The sequence below is a fragment of the Mustela lutreola genome, chromosome 8, assembly GCF_030435805.1.
Source record: "Mustela lutreola isolate mMusLut2 chromosome 8, mMusLut2.pri, whole genome shotgun sequence".
NCBI classification, from domain to species: Eukaryota; Metazoa; Chordata; class Mammalia; order Carnivora; family Mustelidae; genus Mustela; species Mustela lutreola.
Genome location: NC_081297.1, coordinates 150,647,270 through 150,667,524, shown reverse-complemented (window position 1 = coordinate 150,667,524; position 20,255 = coordinate 150,647,270). Strand labels below are relative to the sequence as shown.

General features: G+C 64.5%; 1 protein-coding gene across 8 annotated transcripts in view; it reads left to right on the top strand.

The window, feature by feature from the left end:
- Positions 1 to 617: 617 nt before the first annotated feature.
- BRD1 (bromodomain containing 1) overlaps positions 618 to 20,255 on the top strand; it is a 41,595-nt gene continuing 21,957 nt past the window's right edge. For 7 of the 8 annotated variants that reach the window (XR_009357029.1, XM_059187312.1, XM_059187309.1 and 4 more), the window contains exons 1-2: positions 3,805 to 5,185; positions 17,567 to 17,723. Coding sequence is in view for 7 of the 8 variants with exons in the window: in XM_059187312.1 (XP_059043295.1) it covers positions 3,819 to 5,185; positions 17,567 to 17,723 (1,524 nt within the window). In the remaining variant the exon portion in view is untranslated. Of the gene's footprint in view, positions 962 to 3,804; positions 5,186 to 17,566; positions 17,724 to 20,255 lie in introns of those variants that run through there. The other variant, XM_059187308.1, reaches the window with a different exon arrangement.

Sequence of the window (20,255 nt, the reverse complement as noted above, 5' to 3'; positions counted from 1 at the left end):
AACTCCACTAGGGTTAGTCCTCTACCCTGGCTGGTGACCCAGTCCAGTCGCCCTCTCTGACCCCCAGCCCCGCGTCCTGTTGCGCCCTCCGTCCTAATACCCCCTCCCTGCCTCACCCAGGGTCCGCACACACCCCCTCAGGCCCTCTGGACCGGGGCCTTGGCCAGACCAGGGTCCCCGCCCCCAGTTGAGGTCCCGGCCCTCCCCTTCAGGCCCTGGGCCCAGGGTCCCAGCCACCCCGCCCCAGGCCCTTCCCCAGGGTCCCGGCCCGTCGCGTGGGGACCCCGACACCGCACGGAGGTCCCGTGTCCGGCCCTGTCCCTGAGGTCGCCGGCCCCCCGCTCCGGTCCCCCCCGGCGCCCCGGAGGCCCCCCGCCCAGGGTCCCGTCGCCCGCCTCCCCCGGCCCGGCCGCCCCGCCCCGCCCGCGGCCCCGCCCCTCCCCGGCCCCGCCCCTCCCCGCCCGCGGCCCCGCCCCGGCGCGTCACGGCGGCCCCGCCCCGGCGCGTCACGGCGGCCCCGCCCCGGCGCGTCACGGCGGCCCCGCCCCGGCGCGTCACGGCGGCGGGCGGGGCGCGGGCACGCAGCGCGCGGGGCGGAGCGCTCGCCGCATTGTTTGCTCCGCCGGGGAGCGAGCGCCGCGCCGGCCCGGGCGTCCGAGCCTCCCGCGCCGCCGCCGCCGCCTCCGGCCGGGCCTCCCCGCCGGCCCCGACCCCGCCGGCCCGACCCCGCGCCGCCGCCGCCGCCGCCGCCGCCGCCGCCCCGGAGAGCCCGAGCCCGCCGAGCCGAGCCGAGCCGAGCCGAGCCGGGCCGGGCCGGGCCGCGGCCGCCGACGGGAGCCCAGAGCGGGGCGACCCGGGCCTGCGCGGCCGTTGGCGGGGGAGCCGCGGGCGCCATTCGCGCCGCCTGGGCCGCGCCGGCCTCCGCGCCCGCCGCCGGGCTCCCGCGGCCGCGGCCCCGAAGGTGAGTGGGCGGGGGCCGGGCCGGGGCCGCGTCGGGGCCGCCTCGCTCGCCGCCCGCCGCCGCCGGCCTCTCGGGGGCTGGGCCGGCGCCATGTTTGGCGGCCGCGGCGGCGGCGCATTGTCCGCGGCGGGCGGGCGGCGGGCGGCGGGCGGCGGCGGCGGGGAGGCCGCGGGGAGGCCGGGCCGGGGGACCGGAGGCCGCGGAGGGTCGGGGCGGCGGCGGGGGAGCCGGGAGCCGCCGGGGCGCGGGGCGGTCGGGGCGGTCGGGGCGGTCGGGGCGGTCGGGGCCGGCGTCCGGGAGGCCGCGCTCGTCCCCGCCGGGCTCCGCTGTGCCGGCCGCGGGGACCCGGGCGGGAAGGGCCGCGGGCGGCGGGCGGCGGGGCCGGAGCGTCGGTGGCGCCGGCGGGTCGCGTTATGTAACCGCCGCCGCCCGCTTCTGCCGAGGCAGGAACCTCGCTGCGCCGCGGCCGGACGTTCAACGTGCCCAGCCCAGTGCCCCGCGCCGGCCTCGCGGCTCGGGCGCCCCGGCGGGCGGTGGGAGGACGCGGCGCCCCTGCGTTCCGGCCCGAGTGCGGAGCCGCCGCCGCCGGGAGGGCCCAGAGCCGTCCCGACCCCCGCCGGGCCCAGGAAGCGCCACGCCCGTCGTCGGCCCCCGCGGGGTCGGCCCAGCCGGCCGCGCCTCGGTCCGGGGGCCCCGGGCACGTCCGCGGGTCAGGCGGTCCTCGCTCAGGCCCCTGAGCTGGGGACCGGCCTTGCTCCCACTGGCGACGCTCAGACGCGGGGGAGCGGATAGGGCTGGGCCCAGGCCGGGCCGCGGTGCACTGCTGGGGCCGGAGCCGACCGCTGGAGAGCCCGCTTCCTCTCCGCCCGGCTTCTCTGCGTGTCCGCGGCGGAGTCACTGCTGCCAGCGCTGGCTCAGGGTCCCTGCTGCCCACCTCCCCGCGGGAGTCCTACTGCTCCGGGGAAGCGCCTGTGTGGACGCGGCGTCAAGTGCCGGTCAGTGGGCGTAGGGAGGCGAGGACCTGGGGCAGTCGGTCTGTGCTGCTCCGTGCCCTCTGTCCCGGTCCCAGCTAGGAGTCCAGATGACAGGCCTGCGGGGACCGGGAGCTGTTAGGTGAACTTCTGGTGGACAGTGGTTAAAGACCCCCCCCCCCCCCCCCCCCCCCCCCGCCCCGAGTGTGGCTCTTGGAGGCCCGTTGTAGTTAGATGGGCTCCGCACGGTGCCCAGAGGACAAGGTGAGGCGTTGGCTTTGAACCTGGGGAGTAACCATGTTGCTCCTGCACCACCTCGGTGGGGACACGGGAGGCCGTCCCCGGGTGCCCGAGGGTCCCCTGCTCAGAGGCTGTGGTGCTGACACCTCTCTTCACAAGGCATCACTGGTGCAGTGCTGGCTGGCCGGTGGCTTCCGCCCAACCCCCGCGGTCCAGGGCTGAGGGCGCCCCTGCGCAGGCCTGAGGCGCAGGTGCATGGGGTTTTGGCCGGCCACGGCGTTTTCATCTTGTTTTTACAGGGAATTCCTAGAAGGTTTCAGCATAAAACAGGGATTTCTGTTTGACGAAAGGAGAACAGTCTGAAGTCTCTGTCTTAAAGTGCATTTCGGGTCTTGCCTCTCAGGACTTTTCCCGTGCTTTCGGGGCTTTTCCCCAAGGCCAGCTGCCTTGCTGTGTGGCAGCGATCCAGCTCCTCGGGGTGACTGCAGGGCAGTGGGTCTGGGCCCCCGGCTTGGAAAGTCCTTTTGGAGGCCAGTCTCCTAGAAGTCGTCTTGCTTCCTGTCAGCAGAGTGCGGTGGTTCGGGGAGAGGAGTCCGAGGTCCTCGTTGTCATCCTACGGTGACCCCGGGCCTGGCGGCCAGTGGTCCAGGGTCTTCCTGTGAGGCAGGCTGAGCGCAGCCTCCGTTCCTGAGTTCGATGGTGGAGGTCTGAAAAGAGTGAACGCTCTTGAAGGTCTGTGGCCAGGCTGTCGGGCTCCTGAGCCACTGCTGGCAACCCCAGGGCGGGGGCTCTCCTCGGACGGCGGGGGTGCCGCTCACTATTGGGGGCGAGCGGAGGTGCCCTCCGTGGCCTGTTGCACGTCGTCTGGGTGGACGTGATGAGGAGGGCACGGTGGGCGCTGCAGTCACGCCAGCAGCTGAGAAGTGCCCTTGGGGCAGCGAGGCCGGGTGGCTGGGCTGTGGGGGTTTCTGTGTGGTCACTGCTGAGGCCCTCTGGAAGGCGGGTTGGGCCTCCTGGGGATGAAGGGGGGCTCCTCTCTTTGGTTCTGGCATGGCTTAGTGGCCCTGGGCCTCACCTTGTGCGGAGGCCGTGTTGGTGGAGAGGGTGGACCGCTGTGGTCAGACTGCCGAGGCTTCTGGCTGCCGGCAGGGGTTTTGCACCAGGGCTGTAGGAGCCCTCTTGGGCAGCAGCAGGGCTGGGGGAGAGCTGGTTAAGGGGCGCGCTGCCCTTGCTGTCACGACCTCTGTGCCTGCTGGAGTCCAGCCCTGTGTGGGCTTTCCTGGGCTCAGAGCTGGGACCTCTCCTCAGGACGAATGCTGCGGTCATCTTGACGACCTGTTAGTGTGGTCTGGGAAGGTGACTGGCGAGCTATGGGAACCCCAGAGTGGCCTGGAGGGACTTGTGCCTCTCAAAGGCCTCTCCGTGCTCCTTGTGTCATCTTGTCCAGGCGGTCTGTGACCTCCAATCACGAGTCCTGGGGTGCGTGGTTTTGGAAGCCTTGGAGCGATGTCAGCTGGGAGTTTCCTTCCGATGTAGTTTGAGTTGGTTGGTTCGCTCCGGCCGCGGTGTCTGGTGGTTTTTCTCGTCTCGGGTCTTCTGCAGGCAGTTAACGCCCCTGTGCCTCCGTTTCAGGGAGTCAGTACCAAATGAGGAGGAAAGGACGATGTCATCGCGGCGCTGCAGCGAGGCACCCTTCCTCCCCGTGCGGCACTAAGCACTCCCCCACGCGAGAGACCCTGACCTACGCGCAAGCCCAGAGGATGGTGGAGATCGAGATCGAGGGGCGCCTGCACAGGATCAGCATTTTCGATCCCCTGGAGGTCATCCTGGAGGACGACCTCACGGCCCAGGAGCTGAGCGAGTGCAACAGCAACAAGGAGAACAGGGAGAGGCCGCCGGCGTGCGCGCGCACCAAGCGCCACAAGAATAACCGGGTCAAGAAGAGGCATGAGGCCCTGCCCAGCGCCCACGGCCCGCTGGCGTCGGCCGGCGCGCTTCCCGAGCCCAAGGTGCGGATCGTGGAGTACAGCCCGCCCTCCGCCCCGCGGCGGCCCCCGGTGTACTACAAGTTCATCGAGAAGTCGGCGGAGGAGCTGGACAACGAGGTGGAGTACGACATGGACGAGGAGGACTACGCCTGGCTGGAGATCGTCAACGAGAAGCGGAAGGGCGACTGCGTCTCGGCCGTGTCGCAGAGCGTGTTTGAGTTCCTCATGGACCGCTTCGAGAAGGAGTCCTACTGCGAGAACCAGAAGCAGGGCGAGCAGCAGTCCCTGATCGACGAGGACGCCGTGTGCTGCATCTGCATGGACGGCGAGTGCCAGAACAGCAACGTGATTCTCTTCTGTGACATGTGCAACCTGGCAGTGCACCAGGAGTGCTACGGGGTGCCCTACATCCCCGAGGGCCAGTGGCTCTGCCGGCACTGCCTGCAGTCCCGGGCCCGGCCCGCCGACTGCGTGCTCTGCCCCAACAAGGGAGGTGCCTTCAAAAAGACGGACGACGACCGCTGGGGCCACGTGGTCTGTGCCCTGTGGATCCCGGAGGTCGGCTTTGCCAACACAGTGTTCATCGAGCCCATCGATGGCGTGAGGAACATCCCTCCGGCCAGGTGGAAACTGACCTGCTACCTCTGTAAGCAGAAGGGCGTGGGCGCCTGTATCCAGTGCCACAAGGCCAACTGCTACACCGCCTTCCACGTGACGTGCGCCCAGAGGGCTGGCCTCTACATGAAGATGGAGCCCGTGAAGGAGCTCACTGGCGGCGCCACGACCTTCTCCGTCAGAAAGACCGCTTACTGTGACGTCCACACGCCCCCGGGCTGCACCCGGAGGCCTCTGAACATTTACGGGGATGTCGAGATGAAAAACGGCGTCTGTCGAAAAGAGAGCTCCGTCAAAGCCGTCAGGTCCACGTCCAAAGTCAGGAAGAAAGCAAAAAAGGCCAAGAAGACCCCGAGTGAGCCCTGCGCGGCCCTGCCGCCCGTGTGTGCTCCCCACATCCCCCCGCAGAGGTGAGTGCCTGCAGGCGTGGGGCGCGGGACGGCGGGGCAGCCCGGGACGGGGACGGGGGACCCCGGGACGGGGTGGGCGACCCCGGGACGGGGGCCGTCAGCTGGGGGCTCTCTGACGGACCTTCTCCCCCGAGCCGCGAGGACCTTAGAGCCCTAGCTTCCCGACTGCAGGAAGTTAGAGTCCGGGCCCTGATCCATCACCTTCGACACGATAAAAAACTGTTCCTCGCTCCGCTCCGCTTCCAACTTTGGGAACCTTGGGGCGTCTCAAGTAAAACTTGTTGTAAAGTGAAGGGGAGGGAAGGGGCGAGTGGAGATCAGAGTGGGGCCGCCAGGAGCTTCGTAGAGGGAGACGCCGCGCTCCTGTCTGGGTTTCCGCAGCCTCCCTTGGGGCTGTGACTAGGGGTCCGCGTGGGGCTCTCCAGGGTACAGCAGGCCGCCGCGGTGGGGGTGCGGCGCGGGGGGTCTGGAGGGCTCACGGTGCTGGGGGGGCCGCCGTGGGGAGTGTCCCAGGCCCAGTCCCCATGCGGCTGTGTCGGCTCCTGTCCCGGGACTTGTTTCTTCGTCTTTGCCTGTGGTCCGGTTACGGACTTGCTCTTTGCGTTTTGTTCAGCGTGTGGGTGGGTGACTTGGTGATGAGGGTGAGGGACTGGAGGCCCCCAGGCCTGGGGGGGGCTTTGCGGGTGGCGGGCACTTGATCGTCGGGCACGGGGCTGGCGGGCGTCTGGTGGAGGAGACCGCATGGGGCGGCGAGGTGAGGGTGCAGACCGTCGCGTGCGCCCGAGGGCAGCCTGGGCTTCCGTGCTGTGGCCTGGACGCCAGAAAGAGAACCTGCTCGTGTCCCAGACTGAGTGACAGACTCGGGGGACGTTTGGATTGCGGAGAAGGAAGACTTCCCTTAAATGTATCCAAGACTCGGTTTTTGCGTTGTTTTTGTGCGTGTGTGTGACGGGGAGGAGCGTGTGTGATGAAGCAGGCGGCTCGGCCCTCACCGTCACGCCTGGGTTAGGGTCACCGGCCGGGTTGTGAGGGGTCGTGCGCGGTGCCCCTTGGAGCGCTCTCTTCTCCTGAGGGAGCAGGCGCTTAGTGTCTCTTAAGAATTAGAAGTAGGGGCTCCCGGGGGCTCAGTCAGTTGAGAGTCCGACTCCTGATGTCGGCTCAGGTCATGATGTCAGGGTCCTGGGATCGAGCCCCGCAGCAGACCCCACGCTCAGCGGGGCGCCTGCTTCCTTCCCCGTCCCTCCCACTGTGCACACGATCTCTTTCCCGCTCTGAGATAAGGAAATCTTTTAAAAAAACACGGGAAGTGTGACTTTTCCCAGACTGAAATTTTGCTCATACTCGTTGCAGAATCAGTAAATTCAGACAGAAGCGGATAAAAGTGCTTGTCCCTCATAGCCAGGTGAAAACCAGCGTCTGCAAACCAGTCTGCTAGACTTCTTAAAAGGTCGTTTTACTTGCGTTTCTGCCTTGGGCCAGAAAGTGTGAGATTTGCATCAAGAGCTTTGGCTGAAGAGCCCTAAAAACTTCAGCTTTACGGTGGTCGAGGTAAATGAAAGGGAGAAAATGCGACCTAAAAAATGGAGGAGCCGGAAGTGCACGGTGCTGGCCCCTCCGTGCGCGGCGCGGTGAGCTCACGTGCTCCTTTCGAGGCTGCTGACGAGGGGCTGCGCGGGGCTGCTGGGCCATTCGCAGGAGAAAGCATTTCCAGCGGGAGAACCTGGGCGCCCGCAGGTCGCAGGTGACCGGGCCTGACGGAGGAGACACCCACACTTTGGACCGAAGCGTTGCACAGCAGGTCATGTAGCTGAAGTGTGGGCCAGAGCTGTGGCCTGGCCCGTGTTGGGTCTTCTTCTAGTTGAGCAGTAGCCCGTCGCTGCACTTCGGAGCAGAGATCGAAGATGGACCTGGGTTAGGGCCTGGGGCCGTGCCGTCCGGCTTGCCCAGACTTCGGGAGATCTTGATGTTTTGGGCCGCCTTGGAAGATCTCCCGGCCACCCTCAGCTGGTGGTCATCTGTGGTCGGACCGCTCTGGGGGCTGACAGGGCCGGTGCTGGGGTGGCCCGGGCCGTCCAGCCACGGCTCTTACTGTCCTGAAGCCGCGGCCTGAGGTGTGGCTGGTCTGGCGGCCTCGTTCCCGGGGGGCTGCAGGGGCTGCCGGTGGAGGTGGATGGGTGCAGTACCGGGCTCTGCCTTGGCGGGGTCATCGTCTGCCTCTGAGGGTTCCCCTGCCGGTGTGGCCGCGGGCACAGTGACCGAGGGTTGTTCCCAGGTCTGCGTCAGGCCCATCCTTGTCTGTCTTGTCTCCGGCACGGGCGTCACGGGCTTTCGTGAGAGTGTGTCTCACTCGGCAGCAGTGCGAAGCCGCAGGAGGGAGCAGAGTCTAGAGAGGAAATCGCATGCTCCCTCACTGCTGGGCTTCCCAAGAACAGCCCAAGCTTTGTCCTGTCACAGGCATTCCTCGGTTCGCAGGGGTGCCTTTCCCTCCAGTAGCTGCTCTTCTCTGCGAGTCTTCTCTGGTTCCTCATCTTCCACGCTGCTTTTTTAGGGGGAGGGACCAGTCGAGGTGGGCACTGGAGAGGGGGACAGGCCAGAAGGAGGACTCAGCAAGCTGTGGCGTCTGGTTTCCCGGTAGTCACGGAGTTTTCCCCGAGCGCTCGCCTTTGTCGTACTTGGTGGGGGCAGCTCTTTCTTTGTGGAGGAGATTGGCCTCTAACGAGCAGAGGCTGATGTGCTTTGTTGGCCTTGATACCAGCCTGGTCCTCTCGGCCACTTGGGTCATTTATGGGGGGGTGGCTCAGGGCACGTGCACGCCTGGTAAGTTGTTAATGACGAGCTGGAGGGTCGAGTCCACAGCTCCGTTAACTCAGGGGCATCGCTGGTCGGTGCCCTCCCTCTGTGCAGACGCCAGGTGAGGACAGACGCGGGAGACACTTGGCGGAGAAAGTTTATGCTTCTTGAACATAAGTGAAAAGTGTGAGCTTGAGCTTTGTACGTCTTTTTTTGCCGTGTTTCTGGAAGTTAATTTGATTGTAATTGAGAAAAGTTCTGTAGGGCCGTGTAGGGCGCTGGCATAGCCCTTCCGGGAGATGGGGGCTCTGCCCCCCCCCCCCAGGGCTGCTGTCCCCCAGGGCTGCCTGGCCCACTGTGTGCCACCCTCGGTGTGGGGCCACAGGCAGGCGAGGCCCCCTGCCGGCATTGGGGTCCTCAGGAAAGGGCCTGTGGAGGGACTAAAGAAGTGGCTACTCTGGAAAGAAGCATTAAAAACCAAACCGAAGGGGCGCCTGGGTGGCTCAGTGGGTTAAGCCTCTGCCTTCAGCTCAGGTCATGGTCCCAGCGTCCTGGGATCGAGTCCCGCATCGGGCTCTCTGCTCGGCAGGGAGCCTGCTTCCTCCTCTCTCTCTGCCTGCCTCTCTGCCTGCTTGTGATCTCTGTCTGTCAGATAAATAAATAAAATCTTTAAAAAAAAAAAAAAATCAAAAAGTAAAACCTGCAGGTTGTGCGTTTTGTGGCCTGTGGAAAAGCAAGGTGCTTGTGTTTGCCTCCAGCCACTGGGAAAGCACGGATGTGGGCCTGCCGAGTGCTCTGGGAATGTTCTCCTTCCCACCTGCCCTGATCTCCCTTTGAATTCAGACTGGGGGTGGGGCGTGTCCTCCTGGGAGGGGTGCTCCCCAGCCTGTGGCTTCTCTGGCAGCCTGGGGTGGGGCTGTGCCATGCCACCGGCTGTCTTGCCTGGAGGCCGGGGGAGGCCGGGGGAGGCCGGGGGAGGGGGCACAGGGTGCCTTGGGTCTGGTGATCAGGTTTGTTTGGACCAGGGAGCTGCAGTGAAGGGGAGGCGCTGGGGAAGGACCTGGTCAAGGTGTGTGGGCCGGCAGGCTCCTCCCGGAGTCTTGTGAGTGTGGTGCTGTGGGCCGTGGGCCACGGTCCTTCAAGCATCAGGACAGCTTGGCCTGTGCCCTGTGCAGCCCCTCCCACGCTCGGCCCCTCCCAGGGTGCTCTGGGTGCTGGTGCTCCCCGCAGGGAGCCACTGTGCTCCCCACACTGGTGTCCTCGCCCTCCTACTGGGTCTGGGTCTCCACCCAGGATCCCCGGCGCTCAGTCCACGGAAAGAACGTGCCGGAGAAGAAAATTTTGTCATTTCTGTTCATACTCATTCTGTTGTTGGCAGAAATAGGATTGGGACTTGGTCTGGGTTTTCTGTAATACTGGCAGTGGGTAGTTGCTGCTCTGTCTCCCGACCGCCCCAGCCTGGGTGTCCCCTGGGCTGATCAGGGGCCAGATGTGTGCGGGGCACTTGGAGTCCACACCTGCATGCCGCGGCGGACGGACAGACAGTGTTCAGAGTGCCGAGGGAGGTTTTAGGAGGCCCTCCACAGGCCCAGGTGCGGATCACATCGGGTTGAGGGTAGTTATTTCAATTTTTTATTGAAATTGGAAATGCGGAAATAACTCTAAATTTATAAAATATTGCAAAAATAAGGAGCGAGACCCCCAAATCTTCTTATTTGAGCCATCGTTTATTGGACAGAGAGAGACACGGCGAGAGAGGGAGCACAAGCAGGGGGAGCGGGAGAGGGAGAAGCAGGCTTCCCGCGGAGCAGGGAGCCCGATGTGAGGCTCGATCTCAGGACTCTGGGATCATGACCTGAGCCGAAGGCAGACGCTTAACGACTGAGCCACCCAGGTGCCCCCTCGGAGCCACGTCTTTGTAAGGTGCCTCCCATTGCCCGGCACAGAGAAGGCCCCGTGTGCCCACACGTCCCGTAATGGGACTGAGCTCGGGGTGAGCCGCAGCGAGGCCGGGCCGGCACTCAGGACCGGTCCCGGGAGGTGAGCCTGCTGGGATCTGGGTGCTTCCCAAGCTCCTCCCTGGTGGGCTGGGTTTGGAGAAGGCAGCCCTCTGCCTCTGCAGAGTGAGCCTTGTTCTGGGTTCGCCTGGTGTCCGCAGAGCTGCCAGTGTCCCTCGCCCGGACGGAGTGACAGCCCCTGCTCCCTGGTGACCACGGTGTTGCTGGCGCCCCCGCGGAAGGTTTCTGCGCTTGTGTTCTTCCGATGTCCGGCCCACGGTCTGGGAGAAGGAGGCCAGGCAGCCCCTGGCTCCTCTTCACCGCGGCCACAGGTCCCACCTGTGGGTTCTCTGCCCCGGGGGGGCTGGGGGGCCGTCCATCTCAGCCCCCACCCCAGGTTCTCCTCCGTGGGATCCTTCCCTTCTGCTCTGCTTGTGCAGAGGGACCTGGACATGGGACTGGAGAGCGTTGGGTGGCTCAGCAGGCCGTCACCGTGGACCTGACCTTGGGGAACTTGGCTCATGGGTAGCTTGCTGCAGACGGCCACCTCGCCTTGGGTGTGATGCGCCCCGGCCACCTCCGGCTTCGGTGACGGGAAATCCTAAGAAGGGGGGAGGGCAGAGGACCGGAGGGTCTCTGGGAGCCGCGTCTGCAGAACCACTTTGCTCCCAAGGCAGATTCTGGCCTTGGCAGATTCTGGTCGGAGGGGTTGGATTTCATTCTTGCCCCCCCGACTTCCGTCTGACCTCTGAGCTGGTCCAGAAGTGAGCTGTCCCCGTTGGAAAGACTCAGGACAGTTGAGAAGGTGGTGCAAAGGGAGGGTGGGGTCTGAGGTGCGGCTCCGCAGGGGCGATGCCCGCTCGTCCCGAGCACGTCCTTGCGGTGGCCGTGCACACGTGTAGGGAAAATAATTTTTTAATGGCATTTTTTTTTCCGTTTCCCAGGGTTTTTATATAAAAAGTTTTAAAATGGAAAACTAGAGACTAACACAGGCATTTGTCGCTTTTTGTTTGTTTAAAGAAACGACAAGAAAGGAGCGCTCCCAAAGTCCCTTTCGGGCCCTCCAGTCCGCTTAGCCCAGCCCTCGCAGCGGCCCCTGGTGAATGGCGGTGTGTTCCTCCAGTCCCTGCTCTGGTGTTCCGTGCTTGGGCACAGGGTCTGCTGCTGCTTGTGCGCTGACCTTGAGGACCACGCTGTCACGTGTCGCGGCTTCCGGCGTTGCCGTGGGTCTGGAGGTGGGCGGCCAGACGACCCTGCTGCTCACGTGGGAGTTCCTGGCTCGCTGCAGAGCTGGGCGTCGCTGGGGACTGGCGCGGTGCTCTCGGCACGAGCCGGTGTCTCTTCGTGGCCACCTCGGGCGCGCGTGGTGGCGTGCATGTCCCTGTGGTGAGGAGGCCTCTGCCTCGCATGTGCGTGGCCAGGTGCTTGGGCTGTGCACGTCGCGTGTGTCCCTTCCCCTCGGCTTCGCGCCACGCTTGTCCTTGTGTCTGCGGGCTCTTCCGCTTCGGAGGTCTGGGGCCCCGTCCGAGCGGCACGGCACTCGGAGGCCTCCCTTGCCTGTCCCTTCCTTTCTGTCCTCATTCTGTCCAGGAGCACGTTGGTAGAGACCAGGTAAGAGCGTCTTCTTTTAAGGTTTTCTTTATTTGAGAGACAGTGAGAGAGAGAGAGAGAGAGCACAAGCCGGGGGGGGGGGTGGGAGGCAGACTCGCCACTGAACAGGGCGCCTGGTGCCGGGCTCGATCCCAGGACCCTAAGATCACGACCTGAGCCACCCGCACCCCTGAGAACAGGTGCGAACTCTGGAGAACACACCGTAGCGCGGCGGCGTTTGATGCAGGGGACTCTTCTTAGCGTCTTTTCCTGGGTGGTGCTGCGGCCGGGGTCTGAGGCCGCCTCCCTCCCCCTGCGCCAACGTCCTGCCGCTCCCCTGTATTCCCCCCGCAGCCCGAGCCCTCCCGCCTGCTTCTGTGTCTTCCCCCCGTGGCCGGTCAGTGGGCCGGCTCCGACCCGCGGCTTCCAGCGCCCACGCCTCGCCCCTGCACCCGTCGTCGCCGTGCGTGGCGCGCACGCACGCAGGGTCCCTGCGGAGTCCCTGTCTGCGTGGTTGGGTCGCCGTCCCCATGTGCATTCCCAGGCCTGCTTCTCGCCATGGCCGTGTCCCTGCGGGAAGCCGGGGCTCCGTGCACAGGGGCTGCGCGAGCACGAGTGGGCCTGCCTTGCTGTGCACGGGGCGCCGCTTCCACGTCCCCCGAGGGTTCCTGGGGTTCTCATGGAGTGTTGTGAGTAGCGTGGTTTTCGGGGTAGTTTTGTTTTGTTGTTGTTAAGATTGATACAATGTGTTGTAGTTTATTAGGTCATTTCTGGGGACAGTCCGTGAGGGAATGATGGTGTGGGGGGGCTGCAAGTCCCTGTTCGGTCTCCGTCCAGGCTCAGTGCAGGCCAGGACCGCCGGCCCAGCAGCGGGTTGATGGGGCGGGAGCGGACAGCTTTGCCTCAGTCCTGGCACTTTCCAAGAGTTTTGCCTTTTACTGCCCATGGGCGTGCGTTTGCTCTGTCCGCTGGTCGGTGCCTGCGGTGTCTCGGTCCGATGACCCTTCGTTTCCCTGAAGGCCTCAGGACGTTCTTGGGAAAGCTTCCGACGGCCTTCCCGTCGGCGTCCGCGTCCCCTCGGCCTCGGTGCCAGCGGGCCCTCGGGGTCTGCCGGCCGTGTCTTGGCTGTGTGGCCTCCTTGCACAGGCCACCCCGGCACAGGCCGCCGTTCCCCGAAGTGTCCCCGGCCTGGGCGCGGAGGCCTCGGTCACTTGTAGAATCCGTGTCCCTCACATCCGTGTCTTCACGCACCTGGGGACGAGTCTGGTGAGGAGTGAGTGCGGTTGGGTGTTCGGGGGTGACCGCCTTCTCTCGCTCCCGGAGTGAGTTCCCCGCTCGCTCCCGCAGCCCCAGCAGGTCCCTCCGGTGCGGTTCTTGCCCAGCCCTGGGGCCGTCCTGTGGGGCTTCTTGACAGACCTTCTGGGAACCTGGAATCCCGTGGAGTCCGCCGACCCGTTCGGTCACCTCCAAGTTTGTGCACCTGCTCCTCTCGTCCTTGTCCAGCTACCGCGCACCGCGGGTGTCGCTGCGGGAATCCCTCGGCCCCGCTCAGTCGCGTCTATGCTTTTCTCCCGCCGGGAAGGCGGTGCGCGCCCGTCCTGAAATCCTCCTCTCTTTCCATCGGCAAGAACGTCCTCGCTCAGGGCGCCGGGGGGCTCAGTGGGTTAAAGACTCTGCCTTCGGCGCAGGTCACGATCCTGGGGTCCTGGGATTGAGGCCGCTGGGGGCTCCCTGCTCGGCGGGGGTCTGCTTCCCCTGTCACTTGCTCCCTGCTTCTGTGCTCACGCGCTCGGTCTCTGGCAAATGCGTAAATGAGATCCTTAACAAAAAGAAAGAAAGAAAACACTGTCTGCATTGCTCGTGGGAGTGGGGAGGGGGTCATCGTTATGTCGGTTCCGAACCTGGGAAGCATCTCGACGTGCCTGTTGCCGTCGGTCTGGGGAGGGGAGCCTCTCCCGGCCCTGCTGGCGGGGCCTTCGCCCCCTTGATGGGAGTTGGGGGTCGTTTTTGAGATGAGCACGGTCTGCGCTGCACCGCTGGTCTGTGAGTTCTCCTTACAGAACTTGTCTTCTCAAGACCACCCGTTGCCTTCCTGGGACAGGCCCCCTCGCTCCTGGTGGGTGGGTCAGTTTATACCCACGTGCACTGGTTCCAGTTTGGCGTGTGTTCGTGGGTGACTTGGCCTTTCCCTCGTGTCCCTGCGGCCCGTGAGTTGGAGCGCCCGCTGCCTCGGCGTGGGGCACCCCTGCTGTCTCCCCGGCGGCCGGCAGAGGCTGCCTGGTCTTCTGGCGGCCGACCTCTTCTGAAAAACTACCTTTTTTCCTTTCCTTTTGGGGTAGGAGGAGGATTTTACACTATTGATTCTGTTCTTGCAATCATTACTGTGAACGTATTGAGTTTTTTCTTTGTACCTCAGAAGTCAGTCTTGTTTTTTCCCTGGGTTGGTTTCGTGATTCACATTTCTAACTGATCCTTGTTCATTTGTCCTCCCCAAGCTCGCGCCGTGTCTGTGCTCAGGGCAGGGCCTGCCAGACGTGGCCCACCCGTCTCTCTGAGTGGCTGGGGGCCGGGAGCTCCGTGTGTCTCCTGTTTCCATTTCGCTGGGTGTTGCTTGTCTGTTCCCCCAGCGACATCGAGTGTCCTCGACGGACAGCGCTGTCAGTTTCAGGTGACAGCGTGGTGATACGAAGCTCGCGGGTGTTGTGGGTGTCCGGCCGATGGCTCGCCCTCCGTGGTACACAGCCGAGGCGGCGGCGGGGGCGTCTTTGCATGCGCTGAGCCCACGTCCCGTGGCCGATTTCCTGACTTATCTCAGGGGGCTGCCTGTTACAGAGTCAGCTTTTCTCTTTTCTAAGACATTTTGGATATAAAGCAGTGTACCACCTTCCGCATTTTTGAGTTCAAATCCAGCACTTTGCATCCTACGATCAAACACCTAGAAGGTGTAATTTCTGGAATATTAAAAACAGACACAAGTGGAGAGGCTCATCATTCCCAAAAGGGAGCTTAGGGGGGCCTGGGCGGTCGGGCCATGGCCTCTGTCTTCCCCGCAGGTGCCGCGCGCTCGTCCTCACGCAGCGGGGCTGCCGCCGGCACGCGCTCGGGCAGACAGTGCGCGGCTGCAGCGCCTTCCCCGTAAGCGTCTCCAGGAACAGGGCTTTGCAGGACGGCTGGGCTCCACTGGTGGTTGCGACGCTGCTCGCTCCGATGAGCCCCCTCTCCTGTAGTTCTCCTGGTTTTGTTACCGTGGACGTGAGTCTGCATCTTGGTCGCGTACGTGAATAGAAACTGTGAAAGCGGTTTTATCACAGCAGGGACTCGATTTACAACACTTTGTTGCAGATCATACGCCAGAGTCCCACGCCAGAGTCCCACGTTGGTGTCTTACCGCCGACCTTCTGTCGGTCGGGCCCTCCCCCTGCGCCTGGTTAGTTCTCATCTGGAGGCGCCGTGTGGGAGACACGTTCCGCAAGGCTGGAGAAGATCGAACTCGTAATCCTTTTTATACCTTTGCCAAATAGTGTTTTTGTTTTTTTTTTTTTTTAAAATATCTAAAGGAGCACCTGCGCGGCTCAGTCGGGTAAGTGTCCAAACTCTTGATTTCAGCTCCGGCCGTGATCTCAGGGTCGCGAGATCGAGCCCCGTGTCGGGCTCCCTGCTCAGTGGGGAGTCTGCTCGAGTTTCTCTCTCCCTCTGCCCCTCACCCTGCTTGCCGTGTGTTCTCTCTCTCAGAGGGAAATTTATACGAAAGTATTCAAAACACAAAGGGAGAAGGATCGAGCAACAAGCACATGGCCCTGGCGTAAACACCCCTGTTATGGCTCCGTCCTTCAGACAGAAGCCCCCCCCAGCCCTCCCTGTCCCGGGACTCCCGCTGTCTTCCCCGGTGTGGGACTCGCCCGATCACCCTCTTCCTGAGCACCAAGGTGTGCCTTGCCTTGAAAATGACACGAGCCCTGTCTGCCTCTCATCGTATGAAGGTCCCTGTGGTCTCTGTCCCGTCGGAGTTGAAGTGTTGGAGAGCCGTGTCCCCATCCTGCGCGAGGCTCCTGGGCCCTGTCCCGTGGCCAGGCCTGTGTGGCGGGCGTTGTCTCTGGTGAGCTCCAACACGGTCCGCAGCCCTCCGCCTGCTCTGCGGTGGCTGCGGGGCTGGTGGGAGCAGGGTTGATGCGTGTGCGCAGGCGGGCGCTGCTGCCTCCCGGGGGCTGGGGTGTGTCCGAGGGGGCACGTGGGGCGCCCGGGCACTCGGCGCCCACCCTGCTCCTCCAGGACTCGTCGTGGCTCGTGACGCGGATCAGCTCAGCCGAAGGCGGCTTTTCAGTAAACGCTCCAGGACCGCCGCGAGACACGTTCTTCAGAGCCTTGCTCACGTGCGTGAGCTGTCGGTGGCTCAGAGACCCCGACTCTGTTTAGGTGGCGGCTTGTCTCATGAGGTTCAGAGTCCTTATTCCTGAGCTTGCCCTCAAACAGCGCTTCCTCGAACCTTCAGACCGTTAGGAAGCACTTCTGTTCGCTCTGTGTCATTCCACTGTTGAAACGGCCAAGTGTGCACGTGTGGTAGAACACCTGTCTGAGCCGTGTGCGTCCAGGTCCATGCTCCGTCCTGCTCCTGAGTCGTGCCTCGCCGGAGACTGGTCAACAGACCGACTTCCCCCCCAGAGACAGCACCGGTAGCGCCCAGGGCTCGCACGGGCCCCCCGTAGCTGAGCGGCAGAGTGCGTGGGGCTGCGGGCAGGATCCCGGGGGACCCCAGCGCCTTCTGCTGGCGCCCGCAGCAGCGTTGGAGAGGCTCGTGGGTGCAGCAACACGTGTCCTTCCACCGCCTCCTGCCGAGGCCGTGGCACCTGGGGGCCTGGCAGGGGCAGACCCACGGCCCCTGCTCCCGGGCACGCTGCAGACAGACCTGGGCACGGGTTCTGCACCTGCTCGCATCAGCCCTTGGCGTCAGCTTCTGAGGTCTGACGGGACTTTCCTGGCAAAGCCCCCCACAACCTGTGTTTGGCACAGAGCTTTGCTCAGTTCCTCTGCGTCGGGTCCTTTGGCGGGACAGACACTCGAGTTGTGCCTTCCCACGAGAGGCCGTGCTGGTTCTGCGCGTGGAGCACCGGTGTCGCGAGCCCCAGGAGGGGAGCAGCCCTGCTGGAGTCAGCAGCCGACCAGTAGCCGTGCTCGGGACAGTCTTGAGATGACGGGTGCTGGACGTGGTGGAGCCGGGGCTGTTCTGGCCGTTGGGATCATCGATCATTTTGTAACTTACCGTTTACTTTCTTCACAGTTTGGTCTTAAAATTGCTTGGTTTCGTCCTGACATTTTCAGGTTTGGTGCACAGTGAGGAACATCTCGTTTCGTTTGTATTTTCATGAAGTTCTTAGTTGATGATTGAGTTTTTATTCTCTCTCAGTGTCTTGGTGAGGCACATCGGCGAGTCTCCGCTTTGTTTCAGCAGGGAGGACCGTAACGGGTGGGGGAGCTCTCCGGCCAGCCTCGGGGGGTTTAGACGATGGTTCCCTCCGTGCAGGGGTTCGCACGAGCCCCGTGCGCCGTGCAGTCCCTGAAGGGAAGCTGTGTCCTGTGACTTGCGGATGCCGTGTGCTAGCGAGGAGCCGCTCGGCCGCCCGCAGCCGCCACCCCTGCCGTCCCCTCTCTTTCCCCCTGGAGGGCACTGCTCAGGCCACCGGCGCAGCAGCCTTTCACGGCCGCTGGGTGCGGTCGGCGAAACGTGGGAGGCAGGAGGAGCTTCGCCGCTGTATCTCCTCTTCCGTGTCTGATGTCTCTGGCGGACGCCCACGTGGCTACGGCGGGTGGAACCTGGCGGTGGCTGGAGGCCGGGCTGTGGGCAGCACCGGGGCGGCCCGAGGCAGCTGTTCGGTTCGGGTGGGGGCTGAGCACAGACGGTAACGTGTGGACGTCGGTGTGTGAGAGTGGCCCTGCCCTTTCTCGTTTCCACCATGAAGCCTGCTCCCGTGCTCCGTCAGAGCTAAACTCTGAGTTCTCCGTGCCGCAGGTTGAACAGGATCGCGAACCAGGTGGCGATCCAGCGGAAGAAGCAGTTCGTCGAGAGGGCGCACAGCTACTGGCTGCTCAAAAGGCTGTCGAGGAACGGCGCCCCGCTGCTGCGGCGACTCCAGTCCAGCCTGCAGTCCCAGAGGAGCACGCAGCAGGTACGTGGCCTCCCGCCCTCGGGGCTTCCCGCAGCGGCGCCCGCTGCACGCCTGCGGCTTGGGTGTGCACGCCCCAGCCGGTCCAGTGCGGACGTGCCGCGGACTGGCGTCCGCCCCGGGCTGCTGACGCTGCGGAGGTGTGGCGACTCGTCTGTCCGCACTCCAGCTGTTTCTGCCCGCGCCGGGGACGCCAGGGAAGTCACTTCCACCAGGTCGCACAGAGCGGGCCTGCCGCGGGGCTTGGGGCGGCCACAGAGCGGGCCTGCCGCGGGGCTTGGGGCGGCACAGAGCGGGCCTGCCGCGGGGCTTGGGGCGGCCACAGAGCGGGCCTGCCGCGGGGCTTGGAGCGGCAGGAGGTGAGACCTGGGCCCCTGGGACGAGCGGGCCTGCCCGCGTGCTGGGCCGGGGACGTACGGGGGGGTGGTCTCGGGGCCTTGCTCTGAAGGCCTGCTTCAGAGACCCACGGCCCCTGCCGTGGTGACCCCGTGGGGAGGGAGGGACACAAGAGCCCCAGGAGGGAGCGGGCACGGGACCGGCCGTGGGAAAGAGCACAGGCAGACCAGCTCGGGGTGTCAGCGCAGCTGCGGGTGTCCAGCCTGCTGAGCGCAGGACGTGGTTCTGGGGCAGTGGGTCGGGCAGTGAGGGCGTGGCCCGGTGAGGCGTCCCGAGCGGACGTGGAGGACAGACACGGCTCTTCGGCCCATTGCCACAGGTTCTTGACGAGCCGGCTCTGTGCTGGGGCATGGGCGGCTTCGGACGGGAGCGTGACCATGGTTGGCCTTGGGCCCGGCCACCTGCTTAGTCCAGGAGGCCTGGAGGCCCTGGCAGAGAGCAGAGTCCCCTCATGGCCCTTCTCCGGCACGCTGGGTATGCAGCAGAAACCGGCCTTCCCGAGAGTTTGCGGTGGGCCGCTGCGCGCCTGCTGTCCTCTCGATCCCGAGTCGCCAGGTGGCTGAGTGCGTCGGAGGGGATGCCGTCCGATGCGGCTGCACGCTGTGCTCCTGGATCCCCCCCAGGGTCCTGGTTGGTGGGGTTCTCTGTGGGTGGATTGACCCCCGTCCACGGTGGTCAGGCTTAGGCTGCAGGTCCCTGGGGGTGGCTTAGCTGTGGCCGGTGCGAGTCTGTTCCTCGCTGTGCTGACAGAGGGGCGGCCGAGACGAGCGTTTGCGGAGTGAACTGACAGCTCGTGACCCCCCGTGCTAGGAGAAGTAGTTCCTGTCTTTCTGCTCTCCCTCCTCCTTGGTCACCGCTGGTGGCGCAGGTCAAGCCTGACTCTCATCGCCCGGCCCGGGTGACGGCATCTTGACCTCCTTGATTTTGTGGTGACAAGGAGAGGCAAAACGTTAACACGTTTACGTGCTCACCTGAATTTTTAAATTTGTGGGTTTTAACATCTTTCTTATACCGTTTTTTTTTGACGATTTTACTTCTTTATATGAGAGAGATGACGGGGGAGGGGGATGGCGGAGGGGGGGAGAGAGAAGCTCAAGCAGACCCCCGTGAGCAGAGACCAAGTGGGGGTGGAGTGGTAGAGCCGCAGGGAGGGGGCAGGGGGCAGCGGGCTTTCCACTGAGCAGGGAGCCGGATGCGGGGCTCGACCCCAGGACCCCGGGATCATGACCGGAGCCGAAGGCAGAGGCTTAACCCACTGAGCCACCCAGGCGCCCCCTTACACCTTTGGAAAGCCACAGAGAAACTGAAGATTCTGGGCCTCTGTGGACTTGGCCTTGACCTTTTCCATCTCTGGGGAAGGAGGGGCATGCTTCTGGGAGCTGATGCCCCTCCGAGGGTGCGGCGATTGGCCGACCCTCTCCTGGGAGGCCCAGGCCAAGAGCACCATCTGAGTCCTGTCCCGTGGCATCCAGGGTCCCTGGGCCGGGGGCTGCTGGGCCCAGTGTTCCTGTGTACCGAAGGCGCCCACTCAGACTGTGGTCTTGGTGACGCTGGACGCGGGCACACATGAGGCCAGGCTGCTCGGACCTCCCGAGACGCACTGGGGCTGCGACTGGTGTGGGTGCGACCTTGTGTGGTGTGCGTGCAGCCCACGCTGGGGGCTGGCCGCATCCTGCGCACGCTTGGGCCTGGGACTTCCAGATCCATGCTAAACCCCATCACCCTGGAGGTCTCTGTCGGCGAGGTCTGCTGCAGTGATAAGCTGCCTGTTCGTCCCTCCTCCCCTTTGGGAATGGTGCTGGTGTCCCCCTTCGGGGCTTTCTGCCATGGGACATGTGGGCCAGCGGGAGTGACCACATAGGAGGTAACACGTGTAGGGACTGGAACATGAGCTGTGGGAGTGCTTGTGTCCTCGGCAGAAGGGACCGCCTGGATTGGAGTCTGTCTGTGCGGCTTGAATGAGGGTGTCCTGGCTTGCACCAGGGCCAGTTCCTGCGGGGCAGGGCAGGTCCGTGACGTGGCGGTTGGAAGCTCCCTGCGTGGCCTGTAGAGACCCTCAGTCACTCCACAGAAGGGCCGCACCCAGACTGACCTTTCCTGCCTCACCCTGTAGGGGCTGACGGTTTCCAGGGATCCAAA